The following is a 17,434-nucleotide window of genomic DNA, read 5'->3' as shown; positions in this document are numbered from 1 at the left end:
CAAAGAATAATAATGAATTATTGAACATAATATTTTGTTCTCAGCTGTGGATTTTAGATTTGCAATTCATATAATGTTCCCTTCTAATCGAATTTGAGAGAAAAGTAGTTGCCAAAGATTTATTCAAAGAAATGTTTTCAGTCCTCTGATGAAAATAGGAACACACTTTTAAGAAAAAACAAAACAAAACAAATACTTCCTTCAGGGTTTGAACACATAAACTTCTGATTGATAGACTAGTGACCCAAATCGCTCGACCACTTCCTATGTCTTCACTGCGCCTCTTTTGACTCTTGTGTAATTTCCTGCTCCACACTTCTTTTTGTTTATGTCGATACGGCTATAAGTTTGTGGTGAATATTTGGACGTTACAGGTCTTGCAATGCATAAAAGTCTTTTTCGTATATATTACATTCAATTTTACGTCCTAGTAACTTATATAGAACAGGTTGAATCTGTGAAATGATTGGGGTTGGAGTGATCGTAAATGTTTTCATAGTTAGGAGCCTGGATATGCAAACCCGCTTAACGTGGGGATTTACTTCTGTGAAATTAGGTACATAGTTACAAGGTGTAAGGTTAAGTTTCTGTGTGACAAAATCAAGGTGTTCAAAACCACCTCAATTTACGGTACGAAAAATCAAAACTGTTCTTACAATAAGTGTGCATTTACCGGAACATTATTCACTATCAGGGTCCCTTTCACAATCTGGGGATAAGTCAGGAATGAGAGAAGGTTGTATCAAGAGAGATTTGACGTAATCATCAAGTCCCCAAATCTTACGTGATCGAGCAATGTGGCTACTTTGAGAAATGGAAGAGATGAAAAGATCAGAGGAAAATAGCATAGTATTCATTAAGTCTGTCTGTGTTTGCACACGGTTTAATTTGTGTGTATGGAACTCCCTATATCGTCTTAAATCTTTATTTCTCGCTTCCATAGCTTCCTCTGAAAGCATACCAATAGGGAGAACAGCAGCTGTGATGATATATGCCACATGAATGAGTAGTGTATGCACACTAGATGGCATGTAGCATCGGAGGTGAACGCTCTACCACTGAGCCACCGCGCCCCCCATAATTCTGATCGAGTTAGAAGGTGCGGGGCATGATTGGAAACACTATTGTGGGGTCCCAGGCTTGGTGCAATATAGTGCTAAGCCACATATTGTTCCCAGAAAAGAAGCGAAATTGGCCAGCTGCACTACCATACCAATTAATGAAGGCAAGAACGGCACTTGTGATATTTATTGGCACTTATTCTCCATTTTTGCAGTTTTTTTTTTTTTTTTTCAAATTTGGCTTACCACAGGCTCTCGAGATCGTCACTCACATTCAACTGGGCTCGGGCTCAATAATTGATAGCGAGCTCAATTAGTAATAAAATAAGTCAGAGCAAGCATAAATGAGTGCGAGTCCAACTGAGGGAAGTAAGTCTGAGCGCGACCTCTAATGAAATAAATGAGCACGACCCTGATTGAACGCGAGCACAACTGACAGAAGTGAACCCGAGCGCGAGCCAAAGTGAGATTCATTGTTTCATATTTTCGGCAACCTATAACTCCGAAAGGAAGCATTTGTTCACCCAGGTTGGTCTATACTTTTTGTCTTATCTTGGTGTCAGGAATCACCTCCCAAACGTTGTCGGTGTTGTTTTGAAACACCCTGTATAAAGAAAGAACCCACATGTGTAAGTCACTAATCATAGTGTAACGGAGACCGAAACTATGGCAACGTCGTTAAGTTACAGTGTCTCTAGTAAGATACGCCTGTTCGGACAGTTCTGATTACCACCCACTAAGGCCATTTTGGGGGCCGTGGTGGCTCAATGGTAGAGCGTTCACCTCTGGTGCTTGGGGTCCCGGGTTCGATCCCAGCCCCCGCTAAGTGAACTTTGTGGTGGACAAACACCGTGTGCGTGGGTTTTCTCGGGGTACTCCCGTTTCCTCCCACTTTCTTCATTCGACCATTTCATTCATTACTTATCATCACCGTCTCCCTTAGCCTAGCCGGCATAAACGTGGGACGTAAACTCAAAGATTTCATTTCATTTCATTTTAAGGCCATTTTGTTCTTGCGCCAACCATATGGTGCAACGATCGCAAAACTGATGGAAACGTGTCACTTGGTCGAACGAATTGATCTTTACTCACTTTGCCACCATTGGACGGGGGTTGTTTGGCATATCAGAACATTTGAATACAGAACATTTAAAGTGAAATTAAGAAAATTTAATAAAATCTTTCAGTTTTAAGTCCCACGATTACACTGGCTAGGCTAAAGGAGACGATGATGATGAGAAATGAAGAAAGTGGGAGGAAACAGGAGAACCCCAAGAAAACCCACGCACACGGTGTTTGTCCACCACAAAGTCCACTTGGCCCAAGCTGAGATCGAACCAGGGACCCCACACACCGCGGCCCCTTAAAATAGGATTATTGTTATACATTTCCATATAAAGATAGAGACTTATTATTTTAAAACAATGGTTCCCATCTTGTTTATCTGGCGCCCTCTTTCGTGAACCTTGCATATTTCACGCTCCACTTGATTTCGGCTCGTCTGGTCTGCCCCTTTTGTGATTTCACATGGAGAATTAAACACTCAAATTTTCAATAATAATAATAATAATAATAATAATAATAATAATAATAATAATAATAATAATAATAATAATAAAGTCATTACGCAGAATGCCAACAAGGGTGAATTAAGGGCTTAAAACAATAATTCTCATCAATTTATTCTTACTTCCAACAAAACTCCTGTATACCACCATTGCAGTGCAGGTATTATATCGTATTAACACTAGCTTTGTACAATCCGCGGCAAAAAACCTGCAACATGAGGATGTAAGTTTATTGTGAAACTACGCCTAACAGCACAGGGAATGAACATAGCCTCTAAGTGGAACGAATCACGCCAGGTTAAACCTCGGCCTCTTCCCGTGCACACTTATTTTGGAGCAAAAGACTTCGTCATTTCACAATAAACTTATATGCTCGTGTTGCAGGTTTTTTGCCGCGGATTGTACCACAGTTCTTATTCAATAGTTGCCTTGTGTTTGAACGGTATTTAATTTATGCCTCTATGCTACAATATTCGTAATGTTTGTTATTAAAAATGTAATTTATTTTTGTCAGTAGCTTGCACTCCCCTTTCTTCTTGCTCTGTCTTCACATCTTCCAGGTGAACCGATCCCAGGTTGAGAAAAGAAGAAAAATTTAAATAGATCAGACGAGAAAAATTTCCTCTTTATTTATCCAAATATTCTTCTCTTACATCAGCATATAAAAGAGACTAACACAAATTATTTCCATCACAGGCTTTCTCCAATTCACAGTTTCTTACAATTAGAATGTAAATTACGTGTAGTAACAACAATTTACTTAACACAAATAAATAAATAAATAATACCACATATGTAAAGGTTGAAAAAATAAGCTTAAACCTTACCATATATATCATTAGATATTTATTATATAATCTATATTTCGTATTTTGTTTCGTAAATAATCAGTGATGAATTCGTCATTTATCAATCAATATATAAAGTTTCCAAACTTACATCATTTTCTATAACTGAGAGCTGACTTCAAACAGAACACAATTACTCGGCGTACGTAAATTATGTAAGTCGATATATACCCACATATTTTCTGGAGATATTTTTCTTCTTAATACTTTCCAAATAAATTGGCCTATTACGCAATATTTTAAAGTTAAAAAAACTTGGTTTAATAAGTCAGCGCAGTAAAACTTGCGCTTATTATTATTATTATTTTTCAAAATAAAGTAAGTAAAACAAAATGCAGTATTAACATTTTAAGATCTTAACTGCCTAAAACATACACTACTACGAAATACAGTAGTAAGGGCTGCGAAAAGACCTTCGGAAGTGATTTTCAGCTGAGAAATACACAATCTTCTTTAACCCTACGACATCAGTTGTCCAAAACATTTCTACTTTCCATGGTGCTCCGCATGGTCCCGGACTGCCAAATGCCGATCGATTAGCATATTTATATGCTCAAGATCTTGGTTTGTTTAGCATCCTCTTTAGCATCAGATAGATTATATAATAAGTGGATCTATAGCGTAAAATGGAATCAAAATCACTGTAACAATCCAATGCTTCCCCTAGCGGGAAATTAAACCCGGGACCACGCGCACCAAAGGTGTGTGCTAGCCACTAGACCAGCACGGAAGACTCTCATGTTCTCGGGTTCGATTTCCTGGGGAGATGAATTATGTGCTTATGCTCTTGGGTTCAGTTTTCTCTAGAAAAATATTCCCCATTACACTACAACGCGTCACTACACTAATGTTCCGTCCCGTCAAAAATAAGAAAGGACTTTCAACACTTTTCTACCCTCCAGTAACGTGAAAATAGTAAGTATCCTTTCGGTATTTTATTGATCTACTATCCTCGTAAAAAATACTGAGCTAAATATCTCAAGGCATTCTAAAGAAGACTGACAGTTTGAACCTTCGACTACATTGCTAATAAATCTATATTTGCCCAGCAATTGTACTATTACTGGTATACAGGATATTTTCTAAAATATATAGAAAATTAAACTAAATCGAGAACCTATCCTGGCATAGTGTGACGTAAAAAATCGACACTGCGAAATCAAGGTGATTTATGTAATAAAAAGTCTCTTCTGAATGAAGGATACTACAGTCAAATAACTGTACTGTCGTCTTATTACTGTTAGAATAACAAGCTTGATGGATATATACTTCAGTTTTAGTTTATCTCAATAGATGGCGTGGTTATTAAATAGCACCAATTTTTAGGTTTACAAAACAATTAACTTTTTTCAACTTTCTCAAAAACTACGCATGAATATTTATTTACACGCGCCCATATTATTTTGTCCAGTTAGATGAGATTATTTATTGATATAAGTCTCATCTCTGGACGTTTCTTCTTTTCGTTAACAATCTAAAAATATTGTAGAAATACTGGTTTACAAAGCAGCACAAAGACATATTCAAGAGGAAGTACTGTATAAATGGTATTGACCATGTGCTACCACAAGTATTTACAACAACAAAACAAACAGCTAAACAGTACAAATAGTACTTGAGTAGCAACCATTACAAAAACGAGTTTGCTATTAATATTGAAGAAAACGAAATCAAGAAGGCGGCTTCCTTAACGTAAATTTTGAAAACTTTCAACGTCCACTTGAAAGCTGTTACTTTTACATTTCAACAACAATTATAGTACTCGCGCCGAGTCGTGAAGCTTGACCCAGATCTACCGATTTCACCACCCAATAGAAAGCGAGAGTGTATTCCAGTCGTCAACCCCCACCCATCAAATTTTGTCAGTGTCTTCTCTCGCACTGCACGGAAAACATCTCCCGAGAGGACAGTGTTGTCGGATTGGCGTCAAGTTCCGTTTTGTTAATTCTTTTTTGGTTGCGTTATATTTTCGTTGTTACTATTTGTGCTATTGTTACCATTTTAGAATAGTTGTTACAGTAGTTATTGTTGTGTAGTGTTATTGGCAATTTTTTATATGCTCGTTTACTATGTCTTCAAAGTTTGGCAACATTGTTGGTGAATTTGTCCGACGTTTCCCCAAGTGTGAGCTCGGGAAGCGGCTCCACGAATTGTACCGAAGTTTTCCGAAGTGTTGGAGCTCAAGCAAAATATATCTATGATTGGTTTAGAGCCCAAGCTTCACGACTCGGCGCGAGTACTATAGAACTTCAATCGAAAGAACTAGAATAAAAGTACATTGGCATTTTGTACAAGCAGTCTTCTACTTTTACATTTTTATGTGAAATTTCGATCATTTTTTTAATTCTGTGAAGAAATTTATACTAGTGTTTGTACAAGTTTTTTTTTTTTTTTTTTTTTTTTTTTTTTTAATCCTGGCCACTCACCCTTCTTTAAAAGTCCTGAACTGTAATCAAAAGTGGATTAAATTCATACAAATGCATTTTTTCTTTAAGTTTCTGATATATATATTCGATCTACAAAGAGTTGTAAAAATACGGCCTTTTAAAGAGAAGTGGCTGACCAGCCTTTTCTTTTAAGAAGACAACATATGATTTTAAGTGCTTGCAGAAACAAACACATACGGTAAAGCTGTCATTGTACACTTTTATGTGAGAATATGTCTAAAAATAGTAAAGTACATAAACTCTTGAAAAAAAATACCAAATTAGCAAGAAATATCAGTTGTAAATGTCGACGAAAGTTAAACAGGAATTTCATATGGTGAGAAAGGGAAGGAAAGAAAAATTTTTGATCACAACTTGTAGCAACCCTGTATAAGAACGAAACAAACAAAAAATTTGTTTTTAGATACAAGGAATCTATTGTTCGTGGATTTAAATTTAAACAAAAAAAGTCGATATATCGGTTGCTTTAATAACAAAATTCTTAGTATTAAGATGCGAAATTATAAAACAGTCGGAATTAGGAATAAAAGAAAAAATCCCACTATGATATTTAGAAATAAAGAGCTTACACATTAGAACGTCCATCATTATTAAATTATGCAAAATTAGGGGCACTGCTGACCACTAGTTCATCCATTAATTATATATGAATTAATCACTTAATCCACCCCCAGTAAGTTATTAATGGGAGGGAATTGTGTTTCAAAAATATTAAGTGGGGAAAATTCCTCTCCAAACACCAGATTTCGCATTCTGTTATTATCTTGAAAAGTCCTGCCGAAACAAACAGACAAGTATAGATAGCTTATAAAATGCTCATGAAAAACGTTTATTAAAATTACAATTCGAAAATTTTAACTACGAGCTTATACTTCTCAATTCTGATTTTGTTACATTCACAAAAAATTGGAGCAAAACTACCCAAATTTGTTTCACATGTATATCCTTTTTACTACGAAGGCAGCATAACCTTGAGTTTGATACGTTGTGGGAACAGGCACGTGGAAGACATTAAAGAGACGACTAAACCTACAGCTTCCAATGTCTAGAATATATTCGAAAGCAGCAGCGTTTTACTTATTTCAATATATTTTTACGTTTAATATACAATTGAGGTTATTACAAGTGACATTAATATAGAATTACAAATGTCAGGACATACATTAAACAATGTAAAAACGTCAATATATCTTCATCACACTCAACTATAAAATTTGAAGTTTGTTTTTGTTGGTTTACTTCACTTGTTACCCCTCATTATTATTATTATTATTATTATTACTCATGGTTTTATTTTTTTTACTTTTACGTATACCTGTAATGGAGAACTGCATTGAATCCACGATTACAGAGGATTTATTCACACTTAGGAAACAAAACGCATATAAAACTATTACATGAACTTAGTTACGAAATCGTTTTCGAATAAGGATGAGGCATGATTCTTCTTACAAAATCATACGAAAACAAAAGGGTTAAAAAATATATCTGTAATACTATTTACATCAGTAACTAACAATCACATTGTTAACAATACTTTTTCTATTAAATAAAATCACCATGATATGTGTGATGATATGATACTCCCAACACAAAGGTAGTTTAAAAACAGCATTTTTTCCCCTCAAATAATCAAACTTTTCTGATCTACCTTAATTAACCTTACTTCAAGAGTTTTGTTCCAAGTTAATGGTTACACTTGCAGCTTAACGGTACGCACTAATAATACCGGACCTTTTTGACCACAAATGCACCATTCAGTAAGGAGTATATCTGATCCAGTTCTCAGTAAATAAATGATGCACTCACCTATGGTTCGCAAAAATTATGAATTCCTTCAAATATTTTGGGAATTCACGGTTTCCTTTATCCGTCAGTCGTTGAAAAACAAAACTAGTGTCAATGAATTCGCATCATACTATCACATTCTGATGATAAATATTAAGTCTTTAAGGCAGTTTACACAAGCTGACCAGTTATTAATATTGTGACGAACATTTAACAAGCATACGCTGGCTCTCAAAAATGTGTATATATAACTACATTAACAGTAATACCCAATATAATGATTTACATGTTTACATATTCACTGAAAACTTCACAGAATATAACCTCATACAATTATTAATCCTTTACAATGCCTTTGAAAAAAAAAGTCTATAGTGGTAAAGATTAATAAAAAATGACTATTTTTTATTCATTTAACAGCTGTTAATGACAAAATCCCAATCTTTGTCTAGGGTTACCTTGATCCAGATTCAATGCTGGATTTTTAGTTCTGATATACAATGGCTTAAAAATGTTTCTTTGTTTATGTGAAATAAATTTTATTGGATAGGTTTTAGGTTAATAACTCTGAAAATTCCTGACTTAATCGAGTAAAATCTCAATGTTGTTTATTCTCCCAACTGTCAGTTATTCCTTCTCGTTTCTCCCACTTATTGATTCTAAATCGCGCCAGCTTTAAAATTTATAGTTTATATATCCAGTACTATAAACACTGTATACGTTCAAATTTGTGTGTATTAAAACTTCTTATTGTTTGATAATAAATTGTTAAAATCATATTTTGTAAGTGCTTTATTGGAATTCATGCGTACGCCTGTCTTTAATATTCTGTTGTATTTGCTTTTATCTGCTGAAAGAGGCAGACAGAATGAATGATGACAAACGAGAAGATAAAATCAACTACATTCAATTCAGTATTTTTTTTTTTTTCAGTTAGTCCTTTTAATTTAAACCTAATACAGATTTTGGAGTTACTCCATTATATTTTACACCTAAAAACTAGCTGAACAGCTTCAACGATGGTGGCAATCCCGAAAATTAAACAACTGTTACTTAATGATAGAAACCAGCACTCTTGAAAAAGTTAATTTAGTTGTTTCGAAAATGCGTTGTATCAAATAGTACGTTTTCGCTTCGTGCTATCCGCCGTTTAGTGGTGTTCAATAATCATTATTATGTCATAACATTTTGTACTTCCGCTTTAATACTCATATTTTCTTTTCACTGGAATCTCAGAAACATAAATTCAGTCTTGCAACTTAAAAGTAAGCACATAAGACAAGTTTTTCAAAACCTGTTTTACTTTTCAATATGAATTACGTTCCATCATCTTTTGATGCTAAAATTTCTACTAAGTCTAAACCTATTCGCTTCCGCTCTACATCCACACTGTGTACCCTAACTTCTACTTTGTCTCCCAGCTGGGGACGGCATTCTTTTAGTCGGCTTGCATGTAGTAGGCCATCCGTTCCAACGCCTATATCCACGAAGCTTCCAAAATGTGTCACATTCTGTACTCGACCTACAAAAAATACAAAAACAAAAATAGTAAAACAATCACGTCTACTTAAATTTGCATTTATAAGTTATTTACATTAATTAATAGTCAATAAACAAACAATTTCTGACAACATTGTTGACTGTTCGGCAGGAAGTAAGTTAAATAAAACAAATGCATCACAAGGTGTGAGGATATTTTTTTTTATTTTATTTATTTTTTTTTTTTTTTTTTTACAAAGATTCAATAACTAATCATAATAGTAATGATGGGACCGCGGTGACTCAGTGGTAGAGCATTCACCTGTGGTGCGTGGCGTCCTTGGTTCGATTCCCGCTCACGCAAAGTGAACTTTGTGGTGGACAAACACCGTATGCATGGGTTTTCTCGGGGTTCTCCCGTTTCCTCCCACTTTCTTCATTTCACCATTTCATTCATCTCTCATCATCACCGTCTCCTTTAGCCTGGGTGGCCTAACAGTGGGACGTAAAACTTACAAGATTTCATTTCATTTTTCAATAATGATAAAAATCGGGTTCTCAACTTCCAAATTACTGACCGAAAAAGGTGAGAGAAAATGCATCGGATATCAGTTTTTCTAAGGAGCAAGAATGTGAGTGATAGATTCCGTTTATTCTCGTCTTGCTTCCATTTTACATTTTACATCCATCTTTGTTAACGTCAAAAAAACGTGCTTGCTCACTTGCGCCCTTTTACTTGGCTCTTGTACACTTCAATTGAAAAACATCCTTGTAGAAACTCAAAACTGCTCTAGAACTAATTTTTTTTTTTTTTTTGTTTGCATTTGTGTTCAAACAAAGTGTAAAAAACACCGAATTAAATAATGATGCAAACTCTTATGCGTCATAAATTAAAGACATAACTGCACTTTTCATTATCTCTATAGCAGAGCCAACAAGAGGTGGTCTCTGACGTTTCTTACCACATGCGGGGGGACAATGAAGCCCCTTTTTGGTACTAGTGTTACCAAGCACGGTCACTGTCTTACACCATTAATTAAATCGCTATTATAGATTCACCGAAAAAAGCCTTGACATCTGAGTAGTGGCAACGTCACTGCGAGCTGTCAGAGACCTTCTCTTGCTGGCTCCCCTATAGTAGGAGGGCAGAGTAACTCAGTGGTAGAGCACTTACCTCTGTTGCGTGAGGTACCTGGTTCGATCCCCGGCCATTTAAGTTTGTAGTAGACAACATCCAGTCCATGGAATTTCTCAGGGTACTCACGTTTCCTCCCACATTTCATTTCACCATTTCTTCCATCATCATTCACTTGCTTTAATCATCCGTCTCCCTTAGCTTTAAGGGCATAATCGTTGGACGTTAAACTGAAAGATTTCATTTTAAAAAGATTGCATTTCTTCTGTATAATTATTTCAAAATTTCTAAATCTTACATGGAATTTCTGCTGTACAGATACAGAGGTTGTTCAGTCTACATTTGACCAATCTCGACTTACCTAAAAATTTAGAAGAATCCATGGTGCCAGGTCCGTAAGTGCTCGATGTGTTTCCCTTCCTTCCTAACAATAGCCCGACAGCGTAATTTCCACTGCAATAGGCTTCTCTGAAGAACTGGGAGGGAAATCTTGTCCCATTGCCATTGCACAGCATTCCAAAGTCCTTCCACAGTTGTCACACGCCGTTTTACCAAAGCCCGCTTCAGCAATCCAAATCCACAATAGTCCATAGGACTTGCATTTGGAGATTTAACAGGTACCTCATTGAAAAGTATCACCTGTATACCCTGCCATCTCCCTGTAGAATGCGAGGGACTATCGTGAGGTATGTGATGAGGCCTTGTCCATGTGAATGCGCACCAGATTGGCGTCATTTCAGTACAGTGTTGGAATCTCATGCTCGTAGATCGGCCGCATGATCTGCTCCTGAAAATACTGCGAATTTATTTTGCCCACCCTACGAATCTTCAGTTTACCTCGGTAACAGTAGCCAGTAATGAGCATGAACCCTTTTGGGAAGGATTCTTTACAGACACGGACCCAACTTCTGGGCGCCTTTCTCTCGGTACATGATGGCTCTCGGTTTGCCGCAGTCGGAAAGATAAATCCATGCTTCATCGAGCGTTACGACGTACATCCACCTTTGTTTTGCCAGATGCCGTTCGTACAGCTTCCTGGAGTTACACTTTCGTTCCTTTTGGTGGGCATCCGTGAGAAGATGGCCCCGAGCTTTCATGACTTTTTCCAGCTTGAGTTGTTGGTGTAAGGTCCGGCTCACAGTCCCCAAAGACACGCTAAGACGATTAGCCATACACCTTTGTGTTGGCGGATTTTCTTGCATTGCCATTTTGCGAAGTTTCCTCTGCATGGTGGAGGTGGCCTTGGTGCATTCCCGCTTCCTACGCAACTTCGTTGGTAATCCAAATGGTGGAGCTTCGTTGCCCTTGTACTTTTTAATAACATTTTTTATTCCAGTTAAACTGATGTTGCAACCATTCTTCTTTCACTGTTTTCTAATGACAGAAACACTAAAGTGGGCGTCATAGAAGAGCCGCAACATAGCCTTCCCAAAACCAGCTTAGTTTGGGCGGCATTTTGGTCACACAGCGGAAACCCACACACTTGGAAACAAATTTAACACAACACTCACAACAATGGTCCTGTTTTGTGCGTTGTTGTCCGCGCGGAAAAACAACTCCGTTCCCAGGAAGCCACTGCACAACACTGCAGGACGCCACGAGCCAGGTCGGGTGAGTCCATTCTGCCCGGGAGGGGGAAGGAAAGAAATCGGCCAAACGTAGGCTGAACAACCTCCGTATAACAAAACCGATGGATCTTTCGTTCTGCCAATTCAAAATTCCAGACTGAACAGGAAAGTACTGACCAGAAGGGAAAAAATGTTTAGAAAAATAACATAAATAAATAAATAATAAATGAATTCCTAAAAGAATCCTCCAATGCATGGTCTTTATTTATCTACTGACCTGTCAGAATAGTTCCAGGACGTAAATCCTGCAACGAAGTGACACCACGACGGAAAAGAGGCTGCTGGAACTCCGATCGAAAGTCATGTCCTGGAGGTTGCTGTAGACCCTCACTGATAAGTTTTATTAGAGGTTCTGCTACATTAAATTCAGATGCCAAAGATGCAAGCCCTGTTGCGTTAACCGTATCTCTCACTCTGGCTATGAAATGTGGAGTTCCTAGATCTTCTATTTGTAATCCACATTTTGAAATGAATCTAGAAAAGAAAACTACGAATTAAATTCTATATTTGTTTCTTGGATATGTTTAATTGTCATTAATGTAAGAATATTTTTATAATAATATCGAATCTATTCAAAATTTATTTCTTTCCTGGTTGCGCTTTTTTTTTTTTTTTTTTTTTTTTTTTTTTTTGTCACTCAAAACTAAAGATGAAATTACACACTTACTTGGATTCTTGAAACTATCAGAAATACGAACTTTATATGATCTTAAATTATTACACGAAATTCTAACTGTTAAACTACAGTAAATTAATATTGTAAACTTGCATATTCCTTACACTACTACTAGAAATTACAAAATTTTTAAGTGTGTACCTAGTTTAATTCATGTACGTATCTGCAAGTGTTTTGTTTACGGCCACAATAATTATTCTCATCTTCTCGATATATTTATTGGAGATTTTGGTATTATCAAAAAACAATTTATCAGATGTCATTCTTTATAATATAGTGATTACTGTGTTTAATATCTTTATGCATGCTCATTTCTTTTTTGTATTCACGATTGATTTGTTTTTTTTTGTTATTTTCATTATTACCATCATTATGTTTTAGTGCAATTTTTTTATTGTACAGAAAATTGTTACTGGACCCATGTTTATTTCCTGATGAATAAATAAATAAATAAATAAATATTTTATTCACTATAAAAGTACTTTCTATAGTTTTTGATTCACTGTACCCTTAATGTACCACGATTTTTCGGCGACGCCCCAAGTCACAACATAAGTGTACCTAAGCCACACGCGCCGATGAAAATTTACTATGCTTTACGCCCGAAATTCGCCGTGGTGACAACCTTGATCCCTCACCATGAGCAGAATAGTACCTGTACACACACATCATTCCTAGATGTCGACCGAGGCTACAGTGTTGAGTGACTTTTGCCGAGGTATTTTCAGTACGCGTCTGAGATATGACCAGTCACTATGACAAACTTTTCGTGGCTTCTTCGATCGAGGTTACTGCTTTGTCACTTCACCTCATTCTTATTTCAGCTCTAGGTTACACGCTATAGCACGTGAGTTCTATAAATCGCCGGAAATCTCACATATTGAATGACCGAATTGGTGAGCTTCAATGATCATACCCATTTCATCTACATTCAACTCTTACCGTTCGCTCATTTAACTGTACGCGTTTGTATGATGTTCTCCCAAGCACTCATTTTCCTTCTATTGCCACACATGCTACTTATCTTCTGAGGAGTGTCTGGTTATTAATGACAATGCTTCCAAAAGAGCAATCAATTGAAGCTTGAACTGGAAAAGGAAGAGGCCATAGTGTTCTTCATCATGAAAATCAGGCAAAAGGCACGGAATGGTAGAAGAAAATGGGCAGCTAATTATAACAACAAATTACAGTTTCCCAGAGGAAAAAAACCGTCTCAACGTGTCTTACTGAATGAAAATTACCATCTATTCAGAGTTTGACGTGATTGACAAAGGCAACAGTCATTATATCAGTTTTCTCGGTTTTCATTTACGACGCCAACGTCTATAAAAGCACAATTCACTCGCAGACATATTACTCGACAACGAGGATTTGGAAAATATTAATTACTTTAGATCAATAATGGTTAATTTATAATTCACTGCGGGCCAGGACAAAATAAGAACCATATTTGGGGGCCATTTTTTCCCCTCAACCCAAGTCGATAGTTAGCTGAATGTGCGTAGCTCATACATTTTCTGAATTTTCGTTCTATTCTGCGTACTTTATTCCTTGTTTCATGTGTCTAGGCCAATTGGAGCCTAAGGTATTAACATCTGAAAGCAACTCTATGAAATTGCACTTTTTCTATTTAAAAAAAAAAAAAATCGCCCGGTATTAATAGCCTTACCTTGCATAAAGGCCTTGGTAACCAAAAAATTACAGAAAATACTTTCATAGTTAACCAAAAGATTAAAGAAAATAATTTCATAGTTAACCAAAAGAATAAAGAAAATATAGGTTAAAGAAAATAATTTCATAATTAACCAAAAGATTAAAGAAAATATTTTCATAGCTAACCAAAAGAATAAAGAAAATATTTTTATAGTTAACCAAAGGTTAAAGAAAATACTTTCACAGTTAACCAAAAGGATAAAGAAAATATTTTACAGTTAACCAAAAGGTTAAACAAAATAATTTCATACTTGACCAGAAGAATAAAGAAAATAATTTCATAGTTAACCAAAAGAATAAGGAAAATAATTTCATAGTTAACCAAAAGAATAGAGAAAATAATTTCACAGTTAACCAAAAGATTGAAGAAAATATTTTCATAGTTAAAAGTCAAGTCTGTATTGATGTATATTGTGAGAGACAGCTACACTCTTCCTGTAATGCATGAAGCTAAAGAAAAGAATAAATCATACTTTTTTTTTTTTTTAAATTTTCGAGCAGGATGAATCATGCATTTAACCATCACTGCTTCAGATTATACTATTTTTGAGTTTTTTTTAAAAAAAAACAATAACAATAAAAGATAATAAAAATAAAAATCTAAGCTGTAAAATACTATTGGTATTTTTTTTTTTTTAATATTTCAGGAACATATATAACATATACTGCACGTTACACTAAACACCCATAGATTTTTCTTAGTAACCTTACCTTCTTGCTACTGTGTACGATTCTGGATGTATCCAAGTCATGTCCAAAGGATTATAGCTAGCGTCAGGCTTAAACTTCTTCCCTTTTGGCTCTGCAGATCCTTTGCTCTTGGAATCACCATCTGTTGATTTAGACGTTTCAGGAAGTATTCTGACGAAACCAGCACACTGTTCAAAAGTTTTCGCGCCAATTCCTTTCACAGCTTTTAATTGTTCTCTATTCTTAAAGGGTCCATTTGAAGTACGCCACGCTATTATATTTTGGGCTCTGGTCGTATTCAAGCCTGCTATTCTCCTGGATAAAGTAAAATTCATAATACTGTATTTACAAGATTGTTCTCATTAACTGATATTAATAGCTAAAATTAATATTCAATGTGCCGTGTAAATAAATATTATTTGTTAAAAATAAAGATTAACATTTATAATATAACATTCAAAGTTCCTTTAGGAATCATTAAATCGGAAGCTTTTAGAGCCACTTGACAGGAAAAGCAGCCAACTGACTTTTAATTACATTCGCTAATAGAGGTGTTTTGTATTCAAGTACTTACTTCATAGATGTATGTATATAACTGAAAATCACACATACTTACATTATTATTTTGAAGTCGAACATACAAATAAATATCTTAAATTTCAAGCCTCGAACAGCTTTCCAATAGTGTTCAGAGAGAAGAGAAGAAAAAAAGAAGATGAACAGTTGAAATGAACGGATGGTTACGTGTCACTATAAAGGGTGATTCAGGAGGAATATCACAATTTGTGAAGTGATTCTACACGTGAAAATAAATAGAAAAAGTTCTATGAGTATGTGTCCGATATTCGATCGTTACGGAACTGGAGCGGATTAAACCATGAATGATTATGAAAAACAAGTGTGAATATTACTTATCGAAATGCTGTGTAGGTGCTGTGGTGGACAGAATAATGGTGGGACAGATGTCTGATCCATCCTACATCAGGTGTTCAAAAAGTCCCCACCCATCTCAATCCACTTGTCGTTAATGCGTTGAAGGGTTGCATTCGAACATCATCTCGGCGGGCTTTAATACGAGCAACAGCATCGGTGATGCGAGCAACAAGTTCTTCACGTGTATCCACCTTCGTAGCGTACCCCCGCTTTAACCAGCCCCGTAAACAGAAGTTTAATGGGATTAAGTCGGGTGATCTGGGAGGCCAGTTAATGGGTCCGCCAGGATCAATCCACCGTTGAGAAAATGTGTTATTCAGACACTGTGATACTTGTCTATTACAGTGAATTGGTGCAACACTTTAGCACGACACGCACGACTGCTCACTGATCCAACCCACGATTGCACACTGGGTACGCTTGCAGCTGTTGTATCGGTGCGACGTCACAGCGCTGCCATCTGTTGGAGAATCCCCACACCTCTTGAAGGATAGATTAATCTCGCCATTATTCTGTCCACCACAGCGCCTACAAAGCATTTCGATAAGTAATATTCACATTTGTCTTCATAATCATTCATGGATATGTGTAGTCTTCAACCTGCTCCAGTTCCGTAACGATCGAAAATCGTAGACATGTTCATAGATTTTTTTTAGTTTATTTTCACATGTAGAATCACCTCACAAATTATGTGACATTCCTCCTGAATCACCCTGTATGTCCTACGGTTATGCCGTAAACGCTAAAGACGATGATGATGAGAATGAATGAAATGCTGGGATGAGGAAAGTGTGGAGAAACGGAAGAACTCCAGACAAAACCCAAGCACACGGTGTTTGTCTACGTGCCTTCAAAGACCAATTGGTGAGAGCTGGGATTGAACTAGGGGCTCAATGCACCAGAGGCGAACACTCTACCACTAAGGCATCGCAACCCCTTAGGTATTTTGATTATTATAATATCTAATAATGATACATGATTTGACTTCTTTATCAAGTATTTGTTTTCTTTTTTTTTTTTTTTTTATGCAGGCAACAAACAACTCTTAGGCTCAAAGGATAAATATTTCTACTTAGTACGTGTGTAAGTATTCAAAATAACCTTACCTTTTAAATTCCTCTACAAAAATAAAACAATATAAAATCTGCAATTAATAAAATTTTTCAAAATTTTACATAGAATAGTTGTCTTATTTACATAAAATTTCTGGTATTATACGCAGTATTTTAACATAATATTTCAACGCATATTAAATAAAATGAAATCTTATTAGTTTATGGTTTAATGTCCCACGATCATGTCTGTTATGCTAAGGGAGACAATGATTAAAGCAAGTGAATGATGATGGAAGAATTGGTGGAATGAGAAAGTGGGAGTGCTCTGAGAAAACCCACGAGCACGATGTTGTCCACCACAAACTTACTTAGCCGGGGATAGAACCAGGAACCCCACGCACTAGAGATAGGCG

The 17,434-nt window shown here is 36.0% G+C and overlaps 1 protein-coding gene across 2 annotated transcripts in view; it reads right to left on the bottom strand.

The window, feature by feature from the left end:
• Positions 1–7,212: 7,212 nt before the first annotated feature.
• Positions 7,213–17,434, bottom strand: part of LOC145668942 (S1 RNA-binding domain-containing protein 1) — a 58,177-nt gene continuing 47,955 nt past the window's right edge. For both annotated transcript variants that reach the window (XM_081737225.1, XM_081737226.1), the window contains exons 13-15: positions 15,055–15,348; positions 12,172–12,428; positions 7,213–9,234 (exon numbers count right to left, since the gene is read on the bottom strand). In XM_081737225.1, coding sequence (XP_081593351.1) covers positions 9,029–9,234; positions 12,172–12,428; positions 15,055–15,348 — 757 coding nt within the window. In that variant the 3' untranslated portion in view covers positions 7,213–9,028. The remainder of the gene's footprint in view (positions 9,235–12,171; positions 12,429–15,054; positions 15,349–17,434) is intronic.

Source organism: Thermobia domestica, chromosome 13, assembly GCF_964235325.1.
Source record: "Thermobia domestica chromosome 13, izTheDome1.hap1.1, whole genome shotgun sequence".
NCBI classification, from domain to species: Eukaryota; Metazoa; Arthropoda; class Insecta; order Zygentoma; family Lepismatidae; genus Thermobia; species Thermobia domestica.
The sequence above is the reverse complement of the archived record's forward strand: the minus strand, read 5'-3'. Positions and strand labels throughout refer to the sequence as shown.